The following is a 22,068-nucleotide window of genomic DNA, read 5'->3' as shown; positions in this document are numbered from 1 at the left end:
GGTCAGAAGAAATTGCTTTTAACAGCTGCTTCACCGGAAGCCTGTTGGGCACAGAGCCCATTGAGGTGCTTGGCACGGAGCAAGCTTTAGACCTCTCATCTCCTGAATTTCACAGAACAGCAAGAGCCACCATTCAACACTGCCAGGTGAGACAGGCATGTTTTAGAGCACACAGTCCAGAAAAAGAAAACCTTTAGAGCGCTGTGTTTTGCAGGTGATGTATTTGGGAAGAGTTCACCCTTCATTCTAGAAATCCCTAAAAATGACAGCCAGAAAATGAAGATTTCAGAACAGTGTGCTTAGGTCTCAAGGAATCTTTTGTTAATGAAAAAATACTTCTTCAGGAAAATCCCAAGCTAATGACATTCTCTCTTTTTCCCTTTCAAAGAAAGAGGACATTCACTTCCCAGAATATTCAGCTGCTTTCTGTGAAGGGGTAAATCACAGCTCAGTGACTGAATTACTTGTGGCACTGGAATGATTTTTCTACCAGCACGAAACAGAGGAGCCAACTGCACTAGAGGCTGCCAAAAGGTCTGTTAACATTACTGCTATTTATTCTTTTCAATTTTCTGAAAGTTTAATCATTACCAGCTCCCAGGTCCTACCAGCACATGAATGCTGCAATAGCACTTCCAGAGCCAAATTCTCCTACAGAGAGCCAGATCTGGGTACCTCTCTACCAATGGCTCGGTTAATTCACAGCTCAACAAGATTTAACAATACCGAGAAACCTAAAAATCATCAACCATCTGCTGTCATTTCTGGCGTAGTGAAGCAATTACCCAGTCACTCTCACTGGGGTTCTCCCCGACTCCAGTGATTTGCTCATCTGCTGACATTCATACCACTCATCAGAGGGAAACCTGAACGCTTGTATGATCATCAAACAAGATGAACAGCAAAGTAAAAGTCTGGCCTTAGTCTTCGTCACGTAACTAGTGATTTGGTACTGTTTTAAGTCGGGAATGACCTACCTAGCACACTTCAAAGAGTACATTCCAAGAGCTGATGCTTAGTCGTTTCTCACTCTTTCAGTTTTGGAATTCTGATAGAGTAAGGCGTAAAGTACCGTAGATTTCTGTAAAACTATGCATTCAGCCTTCTGTCCTGTGTGCTATGGTTCCACAGGCACCTGCGAGTACCCTTGGTATGGGAAGTATACCATGAATCCATCAATGCTACCACACCCAAGAATCTCTGAGCGAGAACGGGGAAGGCTGCCTTTGGCAGGACTATCAGATAACTCTGGAACAAGCCATATTTTCTGAGATACCGAGCTTTATGTAGTTTTGGCACTTTGAAACTCAGGGAAAATATTAACATCCAGCCCTTTGGTCTCTTCAGTTCGTACTTAATGACCTCCTGAATTCCTCAAAGACCCAGGTGGTATCCACACAAAGACTAAATCTGCAAAGAGCTCTGTCCTTGCTCTATTAGCTTTGCTTTTACTTTTGACAACTGAAAATATAACGAGTTGTATAATTGTCAGATGACTACCTCGGAACAGACACGATAAGGCTGGATCGATGACTCACAAAAAGCTTTCTGTGTCCCCAAAAAGCACAGAACAGAGCAGACAACCCACTTTCATGTTACAGTCAACCCACAAGCTAATCCAATTAAAGGGTGGACACTGGAATGCAGAATACACCACCTTTGAAACCGCTGGTCCATCAGGGCTAATATCTTGCTGCTTGCAGAGCTCAGGGCTTAACACTTCAGTGGAAAACAAATATAAGGTGTAAAAATCTCTTGCTATTAGTGCTGTGCTCTCCGTGACAGAGCAAACAGCCTTGCTGACCCCTGCAGGGAGCAGGCAGTGTCCTGAGGCATAAAAGCCACTCACCCTTTTCTTCATTTCTATAGCAGTGCCCTTCATTACCACACAGAGAATAAGCGAGCCCTTTTAAAAAGCCATCCTTTGAATTATAGTCATGGTTGGAGCTTGTCTCGGTGAATTCAAGAAGCTCATCACACTTTGGGTATTTAGCAAATAAATATTTGTTTAAAAAGATAAAACAAAAAGAAAAGCAAAGCTCCGAGCACTCAGACGCTCACCAAAGCTATAACTTGGGACCCACTCTGAGATTTTATGGGTATTTTTTTATCCACCTGCAAGAATTTATTTATAAAAGAGCAAAATCATCTTTCACTTGGAAGCTTATTTCTTCTCAAGAGTCAGTCAGTCGCTGGCAGTTTTGCCACTCGTGTCAATGAAATCAGGTTTGACTACGAGTACTTTCATTTGGATAGCCAACCTTGGGAAGTGAAGACTTCTGTTCTCATCTGTTTCAGCAACACAGCGGGATCGGTGTGGTTAGCATCACTGCAAGCTTCCCATGGTTTACTGCCAGCTACCCGTGCCGCCTGTAGGACTGGCAGTACCTACGAGACCGGTAGCGCAGATGTATCAGAAACGAAACCGATGACACCCGTTAGCCAGGGAACATTCCTTCCAGACTGGAATCACAGTAGTGACCTAGAGACACAACATCTAGGTTTCCAGAGTATTGAGTCCCATCAGTAGGACTAATCCTTATATTCCTTTGCTTAAGTATTTTCTCCAAAAATCACCATTGTTCAAAAATAAAAGGAGAAATGGATTTTAGACTTTTACTTGAAGGGGTGTATCAGAAGCTGGTGTCTGAACGAACCACAGAGGAACTGTTAGCCAGGCTACTCCTCCCCTTCAGCGATCCTAAGCTCCCCACACTGAGCACTACGTGAAGACTTTCAGCACATTCAGAAAAAGAAGTTAGCAACTACTCTACAGCTCTGGGGCAAAGATTCCGTCTCATTCTACTGATTCACATAGGCAAGATTAGCATCAGTGCAGAATAAGAACTAAACACGGAAATTATCTTAAAAGAGGAGGAGAAGCAGAAAGATATAACTGCAACCACACAGTCTGGATGTGCTTAAAATTAAGATGCTGTAGGCTGGCTCCCAAGCTGGTATACGTCAGCAGGATGCAGTCCGAATCAGTTTACACTGCTCATGGATCTGGTCTAAAAGATCTGCAAGGGTTTTTTTTGTCCTTTTATTCTTCCTCTCTGTGCAACGGACCTTGGGCACAGTCAGGTCATGCCAGAGCTCAGTCCCAATCGTCTACAATTAAATAAAAACATCAAACGCTAGAGGGAGGCAAAAGACTTGCAGTCCAGCAATCCGCTCTCCAGCCTCCTGAGCAAAGCTCCCCAGGGAAAAAAAAAAAACAAACCTTGGGAGACATGGCAGAGGGTATTGTCAGTGGCATTCCCAAAAACAGTGTTAATTGAGGAATGTGTGCTATGGAGGGATATTGCCCTGTAGGTCTGTAGGGATGAGGCACTGTGTACTCGCATGGGAGGGAAAAGAGTAAAGCACAACATTCTTGTTGGTGCTCCACAGGGCTTGCCAAATAGAAACTAGAAGAATGTAATGGAGAAATGGACAAACTATGTTCCTGTCCTTTCAAGGTCTACCAGCAACAGGAAACCTCAAGTGAAAATCAGATACTCACACAGAATGGCATCGACCTCCCTACCCCTGCTGCAGAAACGCTGCTAACTTCTGTCCTGGAACTCAACTGTACTTTAAAGCAGCAATCAGAACAGTGGAGATGAGTCTGGAAAGATCTGAAATGTTATTGAAAAAGGCAACAGGTTGAGCACTTCAAATCACTGAGGGACATCAAGCTGGCCACACATCTTCTCATGCAGCCCAGGATACGGTTGGCCCCAACCACACTGGGTGCAAGAGGGAACCAGGCAATTTATACATACATAGCGTCAGGAAAGTACAAATAAGCAGGTCTGCAAACACTGCATTTGTATTTTTGAAGCCCTCAGAAAAACTCCACTCAAGCTCCATATTCCCCCAACAAAGAACAAATCCAATCCAACATGTGTCACCTCAGTCCAGCAAAATGGTGGCATCTCTGGCTCCCAACATCAACAGCGTAATTTGAATATTTTTTTTCTTTTTTTTTTACAGCATGGTGCTCTAATTTGCCTGTGGCACTTCAGGGGAGAAAAAAAAAAAAAAGGTAAGTTTAAATCTTAGAAAAATGCTGTTGAATCAGATGTTCCCAGTGGGACTGGCACCAGCTCCAGGATGATCTCACTTTGCCCAAAGTATGTTTTTTTCAGTAGTTCTCATGTGGCTTCTCCTCACCGTGAAGAATCTCACTTACAGGTTGTAGCAGTGGCTGACCATTGAAGTCCCACAACAGTACCATACAGGATTTTCGGATGAGATCTTTATTGTACTCGGCCCTTGGCTCCACCTGCTCAAGAACTCATCATTCATCTAAGCAACAGCAGAGCTCAATAAGAAGAAACTATTCCCCGTCCATTTCTCACAGTCTTCAACTCCCAACCCTTTTAACCCGTTTGGTTGTTTTTTCTTCCCCTATGGTTATCTGAGAAAGTACAAGCAGCCATGGCAGGGTGATTCAGCCCAGCGCAGAGGCGGTGTGAATGGCAGGAGACTGGCTGTAGTATGATTTCCAACCAGGTAAGAGAGAAGATAATGCTTTGACCAGAGCTAGACAAGCTGGTCAATAATCTTAGTTTGCTAAATTCACTTCCTTGCCACTTTTTATTTTCATATCCTGCTTTGATCCTTCAAATTCTTGCACCGGCAGCCTGCACTGTCCATCCCAGCAGCAATACAAGTTGTTTCCATCAGTGTCCCTGGAAGAACTCTGTCACACCAGCTGGGATACTACTCAGCGGGTGGAAGCCCTCCAAGAGCAGAATGTGCAGCAGGAACTTTGAAAGGTGTTAGTTCTGCAAAGAAAAGAGGAATTTGGGCTGGAAGCGAAGTATAAAACTGTGCAGTCAACTATTCCAGCAGGATATGTTATCTTCCCTTCTGGACCTGCAGAATTATGTCCTGTGAGGGAGCTGCCAGCCTTCATCTCTGATAAATGGTTTGAACTCCATCTAGGGCCGCAGATCTTTCATTATACAACACTTCTGGAGAGCTAAAATTTGTCTCTGGGCCCCATGACCAAGTCAAATGATGATGTCCCACATGGAAAACAACTGAAATCACTGGAATAACTTACTGCATCCGATCTGCACTTTGTCAAGCACTTTAGGATGCTCTGAGATGAAGCAAACTGCACAGCTATGGGAAGAATTAGCTAATGATGGCTAATAACTTAAATAGCAACTCCAAAGAGCAAGAAATAAAATCAACCTTAACTTGAAACTCCATTATATTCTCCTTTATTTCTTAAATGTTAGGAGAGTTACACAACAACGATAAATGGTAAAAGTTAAGTAACAATAATAACGAAAATTAATTCTGTTACAACAAAGAAAAATGAGCTTTATGGAACAAGTCCTCCTCTCAGTCTTGAGAAGAAGCAGAGTGAGCACAGAACTGAAAAGAGGGGGCTCTGGTTCTAGTCTGTTTTAATCCCTTTAAAACCCTTTCCTGGTTCCACAACAACGGCTTACAGTCCTTACATTACCCTGAAAGAGACTTTCCTTTCACTGCTGTCATTGAGCTAGAGTACTCGGTGAGAAGTAATTAGTATAAAAATATTAGGGGTTATTATTATTTGGACTAATTGAACATAAAATGCATATCTCAGGAAACCAAGGAGACTATAATGAGGCAAAGCCTGCCGAGAGCCTGCAAAGTGACAAGTGAAGAAGTCTGCAAGATGCGGCATTCCATTAGTTCAGTGAGAACATCACTTTTAATAACTCAGGCAAAGCACATTTACCAAAGTGCTACACATATTAAAAATTTGTTTCTCCATGAGAGGCAAGTTACTGTCCCGTATCAGGGAAAGAAAGGCTTAGATGAGAACAAGAGAGAGAAAACCAACCTGTCTAGAGTGGCACTGAGTCTGTGGCAGAGTGGGAACAGGAAAGAGTGGTCCTGCCCTTCGCCTAGTGGTTAATTGCGAGTCCAGCCTTCTAATTTTCACGTGCAAGATCAGCTACACAGACTTCACGGCAATGCCAAAGGCTGGCAGAATACAAAGTGCACGTGTAAAGGACCTAGACGGCTTCTCACCAGTATTTAAGGGCAAATACCCTTTGATAATTCCTCTGTATTAGAAATGAATAAACAAAACTATTCAGTTTAGCAGTTTTCTTTCTCTCTTTTTTCAACATTTTGAAAACACAAGTGGTTATCCAGCAGTCTTGCCTGGATCTCTCTCAGCCAGAATTTTAACATATTAAATTACACACTGCATGCAGCAGGCTGCATTTGAAAACCACTACTCTGATCAAGAGTCCACTCACACAACACACGCCTCTCCCGAAGGAAAAAGGGCCATAATCTCAACTCAAACTCCCATCTTGATCACTCTAGGGTTATACCCGTGTGTCTGACCATTACTCAAATTCAAACTAGTGATCAAAGCAAGGATGAGGAACTCATAAAGCTCTTCCTAGTGCTTGTTTCAGAAAACATATTAATTTTTTTTTCCCCTTAAGCTATTTTGCAGCCTAGACGTCAAATAAAATATTCAAATTCCTCTGGAGTTTATGAGTAACCCCACTCTGAGCTGGTGTCTGCATGAGCTGTGCTAAGCAATTCGAACTGGCAAGTAAAGATCTCCAACCTTTGACTCACAGACATGAAAGGGAGGGAGAAAGACATTAACGACTATTACTTGAGACGGTGCCACCCTGATGGAATAACCAGCGCAGCCGTACGCACCTGCAGGAATGCACCTTGGGTTTCAATCAGGTCGAGCCAAATGCAGCCCAGGAACGGCTGTCTGCACTGGGGGAAGGGACCCGGGCCCAGCTCCAGCCCCTCCTCTCCACCGGTCAGGGCTCTGCCCAATTTGAGCGCTTTTGTGGGGGTGAATCTTAAGTGAAGGTAAAGGCAGGTAATCACAAATCACAAAAACTGTCCAGAGAGCGGTGGAAGGGCTGAGCAAACAAAAATACAAGGATCCACCCAGCTGTAGCTTAGGAAGGCCTCCATCTCTACTGTTATATTCTATTATTAATATTTTTCATATTTGAAGGCATTAAAGATAAAAGTCCTCAATATATTTATTCTTTAACATAGTCCTCACTAACAGAGAGAAATATTGTATCTATAAAAATTGACATGGTCCATTTTCCACTCCTATGAGAGGAAGTGTGCATTGAAGTACTGACATCCTAGCTTCTGAACAGACAGCACGGTTCCTCCTGGTACACACCCACGCACCACAATTTTGGCAGAGCTAGGGAGCTGAGCTCAGCTTCAGCGTAACAGCACAACGCAACAACCATCACGCCCAGTGCAGCGCACCTCTGCGTTGCTCTTACCGAGCCCTGTCACACCTCAGCAGAGATTGGTGGTGTTTGTGGAGGAGGGAGAGGGGGCTGAAAGGGGCTTTAGGTGTCTAAGAACATTGGCATCGGTCAGATAAGACACCCCAGTTGGTAAGGGTGGAAAAAAAGGCGCAGGTACGGGACTTGGCACCGATTCCTCCCCTAGAGAGGCCCATAGCATTGGGTAGCTCTCAGAACGGCACTGGATCCCAGTGCTCCTGCAGTGGGCAGCTTCACCCAGCCACAACATCTCTCCAGTTTGACCAAACTTGTGTCCCTGTTAGGCAGCACTGACGTGTTCTCGGATAAGTAGCAACGGTGCCTAAAACAACAGCCAAGACACATACCATGCTAGCAGTCGGTCACGTTCCCAATTGTTTAGCTGGTAGACTGAGATGTTTTCCTTGGATCACAGCCACTTCATCACCTGCAAAGACCTCAAAATTCTCCATCCCCAGGAAGAAATCCATGCTGAGATACCAGCTGCAAGCAGAGCACTACTTCAAGACTAAAACCACACCATCACCCTCACATCATTCCTCACCCTCACAGTATTTCCACGCAAGCTCCTCTTCACACTTCCACGACCCACAACATCCTGAAGACCCTACCCCAGTTCCATTCAGTCACCAAGCCCACATGCAGTCCCCTCCCTCTGCCATTCTCTTCAGACTACCAGAGCAGGCTGGCAATCCTTGCCACCTTCACCCATACACAACAAGAACATAAGCCACTGTTATCATGCTCACAACAGCAGGAAAGACCTTTTCTTCTGTGTCCCAAGGACCACAGGTGTGCCTGGTTTGGGAATGACACCACAGAATAACCCAGGTCATCAGAGAAGCTGTGTAGAACTGTTAATATTCTCCAGCTTTCCTGATGCTTTACCTTGCTTGGATTACAACACTGGATTATTGACTTCCAATGTCTGGACATGCCCACCTGACGCACTGTTCTTATGTAGAACTTCCCTTCAGCCCACAGCCCCACTATCTCAGATGTCTGCTACCCAAAACAATCCCAAAATCCACAAGAATGGATTCATCTCCCTCCTCAACTCCCCTTCTAAGACCTTGGCCCACGAAAATTCCTGACAGGCTATGTAGTGGAGTGTGTTGTTACTCCTGCTCTTCATGGTCTGCTCATGAGAAGCCATTCCTTTGAACAATGTCTCCCTGGGCTGCAATCCTACCTTTGTTCTGATGTGCACACAAGCTCTGCGTGGCCTGGATCCACCCAAGGACTGCAGGAAAGCCATATTCCAGATTCCACACAGGAATTTAGCCCTCTCCATGATATTTCTGGTTCTGATCTAACTGAGACTGGTATTACAGCACTGTAACTCCATCAGCTTCAGCTGAAAGTGTCTGCTCATGCCAAATTTGATTTGGTCTGCACTGAAACAAAAACAAATCAACAAACAAGCTTAGAGTGAGAAATACAGAGTCAGGCTTCCAGAGCTCTTTGGAGCTGACCCCAACCCTACCCTCAGTCATCTGTGTGCCTCCCTTTCCCCCGTGAAATGAGGATATTGACATTTCCCCATTCCTAAAAGGAGGTATTGACAGTGTAATTTGTGAAGGGGTGTCCTCTTTGTGCTTCACCTGGAATAGGTAAAGCGCTGTGTGACACTGATTTATGCCACCCTAGGAGAGATCGCAATCAGGCTTTGCTATTATTTTTCTGATGAACACACTACATGGAAAAATGCCTGGTATAATGATGGCTCAAGATCAGTGATGCAGGTTGGTTTATTTAAAGCAGTAACATCAAAGCAAAATGTCTGCTGATTCAGCTCGTAAAAATCATTGATGCATAAAACCAACAATAATATCAAGAAAGAAAAGGGGAATGGAGGACTGGGGGAACAGAGGAAGAAAAGGCAACCCAAACCCATCATAAGTGCACACAAGACAGACAGTCTAACTCTTTCAAGAAGCATTTGCAAATACCCTTGTGCTTAGTCAGGAGAAAGTCTATGTAGAAAAAAAAACTATGGTAACTGGAGGGACATGATCTTAAGGAAAGGCATCTCTCTTCCATTTATCTATCTTTCACTGAAGCTTCTGGTCCAGCCAGCAGCTTGGGAATGTCTTCATTTACAATATTCCTTCCTGAAATCTGAAAGCAAATCGAAAGGGAGGTCAGTACCTGCAGAGGGATTTCAAACCACCCAAAGCAGCACACTAACATGGACTTAGCTATACAGTGACAAGTGACCATGTGCAGCCAACCATGTCCCCAATACCCTCTTCACATATTGTGTATAAATTATTGCACAGATCAGCTCTGCAGAACGTAGGCAAAAATATCATGAGAACTCCATCAAGAACAGCAGGTCTAAGGCAACTCATGGGCTCTCCAGACCATTCTTGGTATCATTTCAGTCACTTTTATTATATTCTAAATTCATATGAAAGGATACATGGAACCTAAAAACTTCTTACAAGCACTGCTTGACACAAGTGTGACTCTACAAACTGAGGCGTAACACTCAGATAAGCAAAAGGAGATTCTGCCCTGAGGAAGAGAGTTGTTTGCTTTTGTTGGATGCAGTAAGTGACTGCCCATTACCCATAAATTAATTCAGCTAAAACCACTCTCTTCTGCACAGTGTTTTCTTCTCAAACACATGCCAGGACATTTTTGAGACACATCTCCCTCTGAGGTTACAGTACAGAATGCATCATTCCAGCCCTGCGAGGCATTCGTTTTCCAATAAAGAAAAATTCTATGTGTGCCACGCCAAAATTTTTCAAAGCCTAATCACTACTTGCATCTTGTGGCTCCACAATGAAAGGATAGGAAGGGAACTAGCTTCTCATTCCTGCTGTCATTTGTCATGATGTTTATCATTCCTCATTTGGCTGCGGCTTGGTCAGGTCACTGCTAAACTGTGCTCTTCACTCCTCCCTCCTTCAGCCCATCAGAAGGTTCCTACAGCCACCAATTAGGGTGAAGCAGGTCATTATTACCTTTGTCTAAATCAATGTTCTTTGCTGGGAAGCTTCTGGCTTGCTCAGCCTTCTCCTTCAGGATGTTGTTTTTGTAATCTGTGTAAGGAAGGAGTATAATTCAGACAGCCATTAGAATATTAAACAAAAACAAAGCTTTACAGGCAAGGCAGACGTGTGATCGGTCCCTCCTTGGAGTACTGATGGAGTTACTCAGCCACTCCGCAGGAAAAGGAAAGCTGCTATGACTTAATTTTTGCCCTTGGCACTAATCAGTTATGCATACTTCAGTTTCCTCCTCCTCATAGACACCACAGATTCTTCCAGCATGTAACAAAAAGCTCTGGATTATCTATGCAAAGCTCACCTGAAGGTGATTGATGCAGTTATTCAAAGAATTTGCTCAGAGGGGAGCTCTCCTGAGACACACAGAGAATTATTTGTACGTGTTGCTGTCCTGAGTTGCAACCCACTCTCTGCAATTCCTTTGTTCTTTACTTCAGATTCTGTATCTACCTCTTTTTTTACTGAGGCCCTTACAGCAATTCTGTGGCTGGAGACCTAAAGTTGTCAGCTTGTTCTTTTAAAGGTTGTACCTTTGCTACAAAGGGGACCAACTCAATTGGTTCCTGGTTTATCAGCACGTTGATAAACTCAATAAACTCAAGGCTGCACCTTCAAGCTCTAGGAAGGAGCAGCATCCATCCTCAGGAACGCTGTAAGTTCCCCAAGTCAGTCCTAGATATCCCAGCAAAAATACTTTCCCAGATCACCACTGAGATTAGCTTCCTTCTCCTCTTTTCAGTATGTTTCACATTACCATGAGTTCCAGTGGTTTTTGTATTTTCTGTCTTTTGTATTCTAGGGCCTTTGTTGCAAGTTTTCTTCCTATTATTTTGCTCGAGTTTATTTGTCCTAATTGCTGTCACAGATCTTGACAGAAGACCCAACCGTTCCCTAAATAATTTGACATCTAGGGAGGATGAAACTGTAGAAAGTTAAACCAAACTGGCTTCAACAGACGGTGGCGGCAATGAACTCATGATTTCTCTTTATCCCACTTCAGTCAGCTACAGTTCATACCCACTGTCTAGAGAGATGCTGAGGTCAGTAGTTAGTACTAAAAGCTGTTGATGTATTTTTTTTCTCCAGATCACTCACTCTGAGCTAGTTTTCATTTACTGTAGAATGATGATATTCATATTGACAAATGCTTTTAATTTCTTGGACAGGAGATTCTAGAGAACTGCCTTGTTGATCCTCTTCCCTACACAAGCTGCTTAAATTTTAGGGATTCTCTTCCCTAGACGCTGTCTTGATCTGATTCCACATTGTTTTGCGCTCACTTGAATCTGGCTTTCAGCTGCATGTCAAAGAACCCCCAAAACTCCAGGAGAAACAAAAGAGGCTGTGCCTCGTTACTGACCAACCTCATCCATCAGCCTCTAGTTAAAGTCAAAAGTCAGGACTGCCCTCTCCAGCTGCAGTCCCCCTGCTTGCACCGACTTGTGGGCCGAGATTCTCAGAGCTGCCATTTAAAATCAGGAGATGAAGTCACTTCACAACGGGCATCTAAACGCCATTAGAAATCCTCAATTTTATTGAGTTTTGACCTGGTTTGGAGAACGGTTGCTAGTTGATGCATACCCAGCCTGATGTCTTCACTTCTGTATTGAGTCAGATCTGTTGTGTCGACTGTAAATTCTTTAAGATTTACATCCTTCCTGAAAAAGGAATAACAGTGAAAAATGGTATTGTCACATCCTTTAATAACTAGCTTCTTTCACACTTTTTCACAATAGCTTTTCTAATGCTACTTTAGAGAATTTAATTTACAGTGTTTATTTGCTATATATCTGGAGAAAAGTTGAAAAAAACCCGATAGATTTCATTCTCTATTAAGTGATTTCCACAGCAATCTTTACAGAATCCCTTCCAGTTTCTACAAGGCTGCTCCAGAGAAAGCATGACAGATAAATAACACCACTGGCAGCCATTGCACATTGGCACTTCTCCTGTCTTTGCCCCTACGCTGTTAAACGGATTTCAGAAGGTCATACTGCTTACTAGTGAATCCAGTTCTCCTCTCTCTTCCTTTTACTGGTTTTTTTTTTTTACTAACACCTTGAGATCTCTGCCTAGCTGGCTTCTTTTCCCCCTGTTGTATTTTCCAGAGCTTAGAACAACGGGGAGCCAATCTGTACTGAAACTTCCCCATCTCTTCCACTGTAACAATATATAATAAACCACAAAGGAACCCAGCTACACAACCGTAGCCCCATCTCACGGTAGGGTTTACGGTAGATGTGTGCACTACTCCTTCACCACTACCTCCTAAGGACATCTCACAGAAACAGGATCTGTGAATCAATTCCCAAAGTGTAATGAAAGGAAATGCAATTGCCAAATGACAGGTAAGGGTTGGGGCCCATAAGTTCATTTTTATGCCTCCTAATCCTAGATAAAAGACCCTGTAATTATACTTACTCTCCATATTTCTTCACGTTGTATTCATAACCTAAACAGAGAGAGGAAACAGAATGAGTAGTTGTATCTAGTCCAACCGCCCCCTCCCAGATAAGAGTGGTAACAGTAACACCCAGCACTGTGCTCACAGCGCTCTTTATTTGTGATGCTCACAACGGCCACTTTCCCAGCTCCTCCAATACAGAAGGATCCACGTGTCTCACTGCTACAAGGAGCTTCCCCTTCCTTTGCTCACTAGCTTTCCAGCGGTCTTCCCAGATCTACGGAAGACCCGTCATAAGACACTACAACCATCTCCACATTTCATTTCTTTCCACCTCCCGTTTATTACAAAGATATGAGCCACATCTGTCATCTCTGGTGTGCTGGTGCTGCACTTGCCCATCCCCAGCTCACTGCTCAGGCCTGCGTCCACCACATGCTACAGATGTGGGTTTTCACCAGGCTCCCACACGCCAGGTATGTAACTACACTCCAGTCTCACCCCACCCTGTGAGGAGCAATGATTTCAGGCTCCTCTTTTCCATCCAAAGGCCAGGGCCTGGAGTCTGTCCCCTCTGTGGTTGCAAAGTAACTCCACTGAAGTCAGTGGAGACAGCCCTGGTTTACGTTGGTGCTAATGCCCTGACACGTAAATACGGATGAACGTGGTACTGCGAAGAACATACCAGAAGACAGGCATTCCCTGCCATTTGCTTCTTGTGTGGCATCCAAAACTATTTGTGTGGAAGTCACCAAAAGGGCTCAGTGTCCGTTCATCTGATTACACACAGAGAGTCACCCAGCACAGGGAGCCCAGTAAGGACTCAGACATCTTAGCTCCTAAGGGATGCATGTGGGCCTTCTGCTCTAAATAAATTCCACTTGTAAAGAGTGACTGTCTAGCAGTTCGAATGTTCTTCTCCTTTGCAACAGAGCAACTCAGCCAATCAAGGCCTGGAAATTTTTACACCACACTAATGAATCTCTCTTGGCATCGGCACCTGCAAAGACTGCCCGCTGCGTAGGTTGCTGGTTTTCCAGGAGAGGATCACTGCCTCCAGCATCGTGCTTCGCAGTAATTATTTGTGGAATCAGCTCTGCTGTCACGAGAAATCCCTGTAAGCACTACAGGGCTGCTCTTCTTAGCACCTACCTCTCTGCCGGCGCTTGCGGGTGATGAGGACAACAATGATGAGGAGGACGATGAAGAGCAGCAGAGTCGCCAGGATGTAGCCCAGCTGCTGGAAGAAGTGCACCCGGCTCTCAGGGATGATGACGTTTATTACGTTGTGTCCCCTGACAACATTTGGATCTGAGGACACAGGAAAAGGAAAACAGGCTCACGATTTTAATTGGCACCCAAAGCAAAGCACATTCATACGTGGGCCCGTATGTGGACCTGAAAAGCATGTTGAGTGAGAAACTCTTCTGAACTGCATGAAGTAAAGGGTAAACGGCTGCCTGATTTGCAGCGTACTGAACCTCTGTCAGATGGAACATGCCTGTGCCCTTCACAAGGCCATTATATTCCCATGAGCAGGAAGTATTAACAGTGACCGTTGCAGATTCCCCTCCTGCTGCCTGGCTGTCAGTGTGTTCTTGTTTACTGCAGAGGCAAAGTCCAGAAAGAAGCAACACTGGACAGCCCCAAGCCTTCCTGCAGGGTAACACAACCCTGCTCTGGGACCCTCACAACACACACCACGCTGCTTCGGCTCCAGACAGCTAAAGTATGAAGCAGCCCCTCCCTGCCAAGGGTTATAATTTACAGAGTATGAGGAATTTTCAATGCCAAAGAATGAGCTTTCTTTTCAATAAAGTAATAATAAAAAAAATAAAATAAAATAAATAAAATCAAAACCCACAATGAAAAGCCAAGATTCCATTCCATTTGTGGGTGCAGCAGCATTTCAGTTCTGCAGCACAGGCAAGGGTAACTCAAAACTTTTACGTGGAACATTTTTGTAGATCTCAAATAAATAGGTCAATGTTTAACACGTATAAAGAGGAAGCGACTTCTCCGGTTGCAATAGTCAGAGGACTGAACAAATCCAGCCCAGGCACAGACAGCAAACCCCTAAGACACGCTGTGCTGGGAGAGGCTTTTATCTTCAAAACAGAGCTGAAAGCGACACCTTCTCCCGCAACAGGGAACATCCACAGAGCACCAGGCAAGAACCAGTATGGAGTTCTGGCCTAGCATTCTCTTGGGAGAGTAACTCTGTAAATTAGGCAGAGGGAATAAGGGGAAAGACAGGGGGAAATATCCCAAAAGCTGCAATACCATGTAACAGATGTGTTCTTATGTGAGAAACGCTGACATTTTTGGAACTGCAGGCACAGTAACTGGTTCCAGTTTGCCAGATAGTTTGTTTCCAGCATTTAAAAACACCAACTTAGCAACAATAAAATCAAGTTAAGACGATAGTGGATTGAAGTAAACACTTTGAAGCTAGAGATGATTAATTGCTAATGCTAACAGCAGTTCTAAAAACGCGAGAGGTTTTAGCATATGCTCTATTCTGGTAGCCCAGCCCTCCACTCCAGCAACACTCCTCTTTTTACTGGCATTGCTAGATGCCGTGTGCTTGCTGGCTACAGTGCTGAAAACCAGCATGTGTTTTTCACTAAAAAACACCAGACCAACAAAGCCACTTGCAAAGCTGCAAACAGGACACATGACAGTTATATTTTAACAAATCTCTGGATCATGAAAGGCTGCTTCAGCAGCTGCTGCAATGAGCTGGTAGCCACCGGAGCAGCTCTTGAGCCAGAAGCCAGCAAACACAAATGCATTCTATTCCTGGCTTTTTGCTTTCCCACAATACTGCAACCCAGGGCAGGAGCTGAGTTAAACTTCAGTCAGCATTGGAGGTGTCACTGTAACAACAGTGGAAACAGAGATTAAAAAACTTCAGGCCTCCTTGGCTTACTCCAATCAAGTAATACTCAAAATACTTGTCATACTAGTGTTTTGGCACAGCGTCACTGGTGGGCTTCAAAGCGCATCACCAGGAAGGCAGGAGGATATATTCCATTTTACAATTGAGGAAACTGAGGCACAGGTTGAGTCAGTCGCATCCAGCAGATGCATGTCAGCACCTAGAATAGCATCGCCAAGGTGACGGAGACTCTCCTCCTCATCCTAGTGTTATATCAGCACTTAACACTGAGGTTATGAAGGTTTATTGATTTATTCTGCAACCAAGACCTGATCTTCCAGTACATCTCAACACGGCATGCGCATCTGCCTCCAATTCACTCACATGATCCAGTTTAACTACTGGAAAATAAGTTCTAATGGTGGGGGGAAAAAAAAAAAGTTACAACAGAGGTACCTTTACATTACTTTACCAAAGTGCCAAGGGTCAGATTCTTCTGCTGGGTAAAATGGAGAGCTCTCCACCAAGAGAGCTCACAAATGCTGGCTGTGTGGCCCATTTTCTTTTCAGGGCTGACTGAGAATAGTTTAGCAATAAGCATGAGACACGACAGATGCCATTCTTCAAGTGCTTCCTCCAAAGCACACGCAGAGTAAAAACACTCTGAATTAGTAGACACACACCACGTTTGCACTGCTGAGGCTGAAAGCAGAATTGAGCTCATGCTTATATTCAAAACAGGATGAAGTTTCCCGTATGGAAATGGCTCTGGGCCTTGGAGCTAAGCCAGAAACCATAGCTGCTTGCTGAAAAAGCTCACTGCTCTGCTTTTGTTATCTCCTGATGTTTCATTTTGGCTTTATATTATATCCCCAGAAGAGCTCTATGCAGTTTTTCATGGAATGGGCAATATCTCAGCCTTCCCTGCTATACACAAATAGGGCATGTCCCAGCAGGTTCCTCCTCAGCAGCGGGTTTGAAAAAGGCACTCCGGATGTCTCAGCTCCTTTCACATTCCCATCGACTCAGCACATTTTTGTGTGTGGTGCTCTCAGATCAGCTGAGCTGTAGGGGACAAAGCCCTTCTCAGGCTGTTCTTTTTTGACAGTGGAAATGGCTTTTCTCAGGAAGGCCAGTTCCTCCAGCAAACGAAGACAGGCCTGGCAGGTTAAATTACTTGTGGGTTCCATCTAACTTCTGAGCAGGCAGGTAACTACTCAGCAACCAGGACAACATCCAGGAAAGAGAGGAATAAATTCCTGGGTGGGTAACTCTGAAAACAAGATCTAGTTTCCATCTGCACAATGTGATCTGGACAGGGCTCAAGGACAGCAAAAGGGCCGCGAGCAGGGAGACTGATATTTGTATGTCCTGGACTCGGCGTCAGCTCAGGCCCAACAGCCACCGCTTAGTGCTGCCCGCGTTTTCTGGACACCAACCTTAGTCCCAGGGGGAGAGGTTTAGGTTTCTGTGACTTGAAAAAGCCAATTGCTACAGAAGAATAGACCTTTTTAAAAATGTATGAAGCACGTCAAAATTCTGTATTAAGCAGCCAATAAATACTAAACCAAAATGGATACTTTTAAATGTTAAGGAACTATACCCCAAAGACTTAAGAAAATATTAAACTTGGGATTTTAAATTTTATTTCTCTGCCTGAATGAATTATGATGGTTTTGAGTTTGGACAGGCTGTCAGATGATAGCTCACTGCAGTGGAAAATGTGAAAATTGGTTTAAAACAAAAAAAAAAAAAAAAAAAAAGAAAAGCTGCAGGGTGGAGGCAAATTCTTGGTGCTTGATTCTGCACAGTCTGGCATCCTCCACAGCCTAAACCCTTGTGCAAATCTTACAATCTGCTCTGGTGAGAAGAGTGGCACGTTGTAACAGCAAAGGCAAAGCAGAATCGACCCCTGCCCCACACCTTCTCCCGTTCCATAAAAGCGATCAGGAAAGCGAGCCTGTTAGAAAAACAGCTTGTCTGCCTTAAGGCATGTCAGCATCGCAGAGCAGAACGGGCTGCAGAATTGCCCTGGAGCAAAGAAAACAGAAGCTGATGTCAGGACAGCACTGCAAGCAGGGTAATTAACCCTGATGGGTGGGACACTCCGCTTCTGCAGCAGCGCAGTGTTAAAGCAGCTCTGCAGGATCCTCACTGGTATCGCTAGGCTTGCAGCCCCAGGTACACCAGCGTGATGGCAACAGCGCAGCACCAACCAAGGCCATACTAGAGCCACGGACTAGTAGCCAGGGAGGCAAGACCTCATCTGCTCTTCTAACTTCTGCAGAGCACACGTCTGCCTTGACCACGCTCCCTCCCGCTGGCACTAAGTGATCCCTGCAGACCCCTGTGGAGGGACAGGAAAGGCAAGGACATTTTGGGATTTGGAGCAAAGGCCTCCTGAGGTGATGGTGGGGAGTAATGTGTGATAATTCTGGCTTACTGAGCTCTTTAGAGCGCAAAGGTGCAACTCTAGATACTTATCTCCTCCTCAATGAAGAGAATCACTTCCATGGGCCACTTACCTATGGCTGGGGCAATGTTGTGAGTTGTGAGGTTCACCACCTTCTTCTCTCTCACTGGCTCCTTCACAAAGACTTGGTAGATCCTGCGCTCATGCAGGCCACAGTAGTGATGGTGCAGGTGGCAGGAGTAGGTGCCTTCATCTGCACTTTCCAGCTGTGAAATCCGCAGGGAAAAGTCACCCAGGGCAAAGGCTGTGTTAGTGATGTTCATCTTCTGGCGAATGAAGAGAGGTCCGTAAGAACGGCGCTCGCCAGAGGCGTACAGATCAATGAGGCGGTCAGCCCGGTCATGAGGAACCCCTGGGGGCTGCCTGTCCCAGTGGACCACTTGTTGTTCCTCTTCACTGTGCCGTTCGGTCCAGATGTGGTTACGGTTCACACACGGGAGCATCACTGTGCTGCCTTCTAGGGCAACAATCACAGGCTTTTCCCCATCCCAGTACTCCTTCGCATCCTCAGCTGTGGAGAAGACAATACAAGTGGTGGAACCTTGGTACGTGCACCTTTACACACTTGTCCTACGCTTAAGGACACCCAGGCACACGTACAATTGCTCTCAGACCCCTCAATCCTGTAACACATCCCCTCCAAAGACCCTGAAGTGCCACGGGGCAGTATGCCTTGTTCACACTTACTCCAGCAGTCAGTAGAGAAACGCACCTTTATCTGCTACATCCTAGGTCAGCGCATTAAGCAAGACCGCTTTCTTTTCCGTATAAACTGAGAGTTAATCTCTGGCTTCAGAAAGCAGGAAGTACATTCTCTCTACAGACTAAGAATGGAACGAGAATAACAGATTTCATCTTCAGCGTGCTGTATCCCAACTCTCCAAGCAGGAAATGCTTTTCTACCCACAAATGCCCTAATTACTGGAGGAGTTCAAGCAGCACTGTTTTGTATTTCGTTCTTGAAAAGGAATAACTGAACCACCAAAACACAGATAAGCAGCCTGGGGCTCGCAGGCCTGCCTGGGTGTTTTTATTGCAGAGAAGCTGTGAGAACAGCAGCAGAAGAGATGCACTTCTCTGCTATCCCATCAGCTTCCCAGCACAACCAGCCCCAGTCGCTTCACTTGTGCATTACACAAAGGTCAATTTAAATTTCAACTTTTAACGCAACAGGCTCCCTGCATTGTTTGGCAAAAGCCAAGAAAGGGGAGAGGTTCATAAATACACACACTGAATAAAATTTCTGAAACTCAGGGAATCTGATAGCAAACAGCACAGTGAGCACCACTGTCTCCCAACACTTTCCAAGCCTGCTGTGGCCTCTGCGCCCGGAACCTGCAACTGAGAAGGCACAGGCAAAACCCTGCATCTGCACTGCTCTTCTCCAACACCAGCAGAACAGCACGCAGGACCTGCTGTGAATCAGCACACAAGCCCCACTGTGAATTCAGAGTCCTAGTGGCCACTGGACCCCAGTTGCCAGACCGGGTCCCTCGCAGAAAAGCGCACCAAGCTGTCTGCCACACCTACCTTCCTTGGTGATGGCTAGCTGGATTTTCACAGTTTCATATAAGTGGCAGTAGTGGTGGTGAAGATTACAAGAATATGTGCCTTCATCACTCTCTGCAACATCTAGTACAACAGAGAAGAGAGAAGTTGAGTGTTTTATACTGAGACAACGATTACTCCCGTCATTTAGACTGTTTCCCAAATGCTTGCATGGATGCAAAAGGTTCTTTATATAACTCAGTTCTAACCCGTCTTTATCATCAGGGTGGGCTAAACAGAGAAAATTCATCTCCCCTAATACAGTAATTTGTTCAGTTTATTTGCTCTTGTGTGGAATGCATTTGTATTAACAGATGGAAGGAGAAAGCTGATTTAAGTTTTGCTAAGAGCAGGCACAGGAAGAATGACAATCTTGGGTTTATAGCTCAGGAAATACAGTCAGAGGTCCGCAAGAATCCCAAGTGACTTTCAGGCAATGAGTTGTTACCAATTCTCTTTTAAAATGGGATTGTTTCAAAGGGAAATAAAACACTACTGACAGTGGTTGAGAGAACTCCATTAACCTTATTAGACTGATACTTATTTACAGAAAATGCTCTGTAAAATAGCCATTTTCACTGAAAAACACCAAGTTAATTTAGTCATTCTGCAGACAGCATAGGGAGAATACTGTTTAGTACCTTTGATCACCAAGGAGAAGTTGCCATCTGTAAACGCATTCTGGGGCATGAATATCCTCCCTTGGTTGTAGGAGCTGTACACACGCTGGTCTCCAGCTGAATACATGTCACAAAGCCTCTCCATCTTGTTATCTCCATAGTAGGTGCTGTACACATCCCAGTGGACTACACGCTGGCGGTCGTTCAGACGATCCTGGGTCCACACCATGCGGTAACTCTTGCAGGGCAGAACAGCCTGTGACCCCAACGTAGCACTGATATTTAACACCGACACTACAACGCTGTCTGGGTTTGAGGCGTCAGCTGGGACTGAGAGCCAGGAGCGAAGAATAAAAACCAGAGTTACCAGATGAATGGCATGTGAAGAAGACACTAGAGTAGGACTCAGACCTGCCCTAGAATCTCTGCACACCTTCCACCCAAAAGAAAGTAACTTTCAAGACCAACATAGAGCTCTCTTGCAGAGAAATACAATAAAAAGCCACTTAAAACCACTTCATTCAGAAAAAGCAATGTCTGTTATCAGGATTGCAGATTCGACCTGTCTGACTTGCCGTTCCTAATCATAACCCTCAGTTTAATCAAAGTTTAGAGACACTGATTCATGCGATGCATGGTTCATGCCTATGGGAGTTAGCAACGGAGCCCCCACTGCATGTCATGGAATCAGAGTCCCTCTCGTTTCTTTTCATTATCTCAAAAACAGGCAGATTACAAAGATGTCACTCACCGGAATATAAATGAACAGAACCTGTCAAAGAAGAAAAAAAAAAAAGAATGTTACCGACAACAAAAGGAAGAAAAAACATACAAATATCCTCACAGTCAGCAGGCACCTCCTCTGTTATTATCCCTCCCTTCTCTGTTAACGTGCTTATGTAACACGTGTGTTGGAGTTAAGCCCAGCGGCTTGGTTGGTCCATGGTGCAGCAGACGCTGTACGCTTACAGGAAAAGACAGAGCCTGACCCAGCAAACTTCAGCTTAAGAGCAAAGTGGGATACGCGCAGCCTGTAACATTTCATACAGCCCGTGTCTTTATTTCATACCATCTATAGCCACTGTTTTTTCCACCACGCTGTTCAAACATTACACCAAAGGTGTAATCTGGTGCATCACGCACCAGAATTGTGCAAAAGGCCTCTTCTGCCCAACAGAAAACTAGGAGAGGTGTTCCATCCCTCTGACAGGTTTTGTGGCCCTCCTCTGACCTGCTCCAACATGTCCACGTCTTTCCTGCGCTGAGGACTCCTGAGCTGGACACAGTATTCCAGGGGGGGTCTCATCAGAGTGGAGTAGAGGGGTACTACCCAGATGTGACCAGCTAAAACCATGTTCATTTTTGTGCTGTTTGACCATTGTGAAATGAATGTGACAGTTTCATTTCCACCTCTTCCCCAGCAGACACCCACATTTCAGTCAACTTTCTCTGCTAAGGCAAACGCCTGAACAGACTCGGAGACAGCGCTGACCTCAGCTCAGTTGCTGGGGGTCGGAACTGCCCAAGCAGAGGGAAGTGGATCCACACTGCTGATGCGTGACATCGAAGGCCAAAAGATAACTTCACCTCCAAGACTCCAAATCAAACTCCTATAAAATGGACGATGGGATGAATGCACTGCAGGGATTCTGCAGCTCTGCAGCACGTTGAGTTTACCTGTCAAATGAGGTGTGGTACGACTCGGCTGTTTCGCCTCACATTCATGACACACACCGTTGTCGGCATTCTGCTGGGCAAACAGCTCGTCGCTTTGGGAGCACAGCCCTGAGTCCCTCCCGCTCACGTTCCCGGTCTGCACAGTCAACACGCTAATGC

General features: G+C 45.0%; 1 protein-coding gene across 4 annotated transcripts in view; it reads right to left on the bottom strand.

Moving 5' to 3' along the window:
- Positions 1-9,013: 9,013 nt before the first annotated feature.
- The window catches only part of MXRA8 (matrix remodeling associated 8), a 38,250-nt gene continuing 25,195 nt past the window's right edge, over positions 9,014-22,068 (bottom strand). For all 4 annotated transcript variants that reach the window (XM_086764465.1, XM_086764467.1, XM_086764466.1 and 1 more), the window contains 9 exons: positions 20,984-21,004; positions 20,254-20,562; positions 19,595-19,696; positions 18,117-18,575; positions 13,863-14,021; positions 12,728-12,758; positions 11,888-11,964; positions 10,262-10,339; positions 9,014-9,407 (listed from right to left, as the gene is read on the bottom strand). In XM_086764465.1, the coding sequence (XP_086620591.1) occupies positions 9,382-9,407; positions 10,262-10,339; positions 11,888-11,964; positions 12,728-12,758; positions 13,863-14,021; positions 18,117-18,575; positions 19,595-19,696; positions 20,254-20,562; positions 20,984-21,004 (1,262 nt within the window). In that variant the 3' untranslated portion in view covers positions 9,014-9,381. The remainder of the gene's footprint in view (positions 9,408-10,261; positions 10,340-11,887; positions 11,965-12,727; positions 12,759-13,862; positions 14,022-18,116; positions 18,576-19,594; positions 19,697-20,253; positions 20,563-20,983; positions 21,005-22,068) is intronic.

Source organism: Chlamydotis macqueenii, chromosome 21, assembly GCF_036417535.1.
Source record: "Chlamydotis macqueenii isolate bChlMac1 chromosome 21, bChlMac1.mat, whole genome shotgun sequence".
Taxonomy (NCBI): domain Eukaryota; kingdom Metazoa; phylum Chordata; class Aves; order Otidiformes; family Otididae; genus Chlamydotis; species Chlamydotis macqueenii.
Note: the sequence above shows the minus strand (reverse complement) of the source record. Positions and strands in the feature narration are given on the sequence as shown.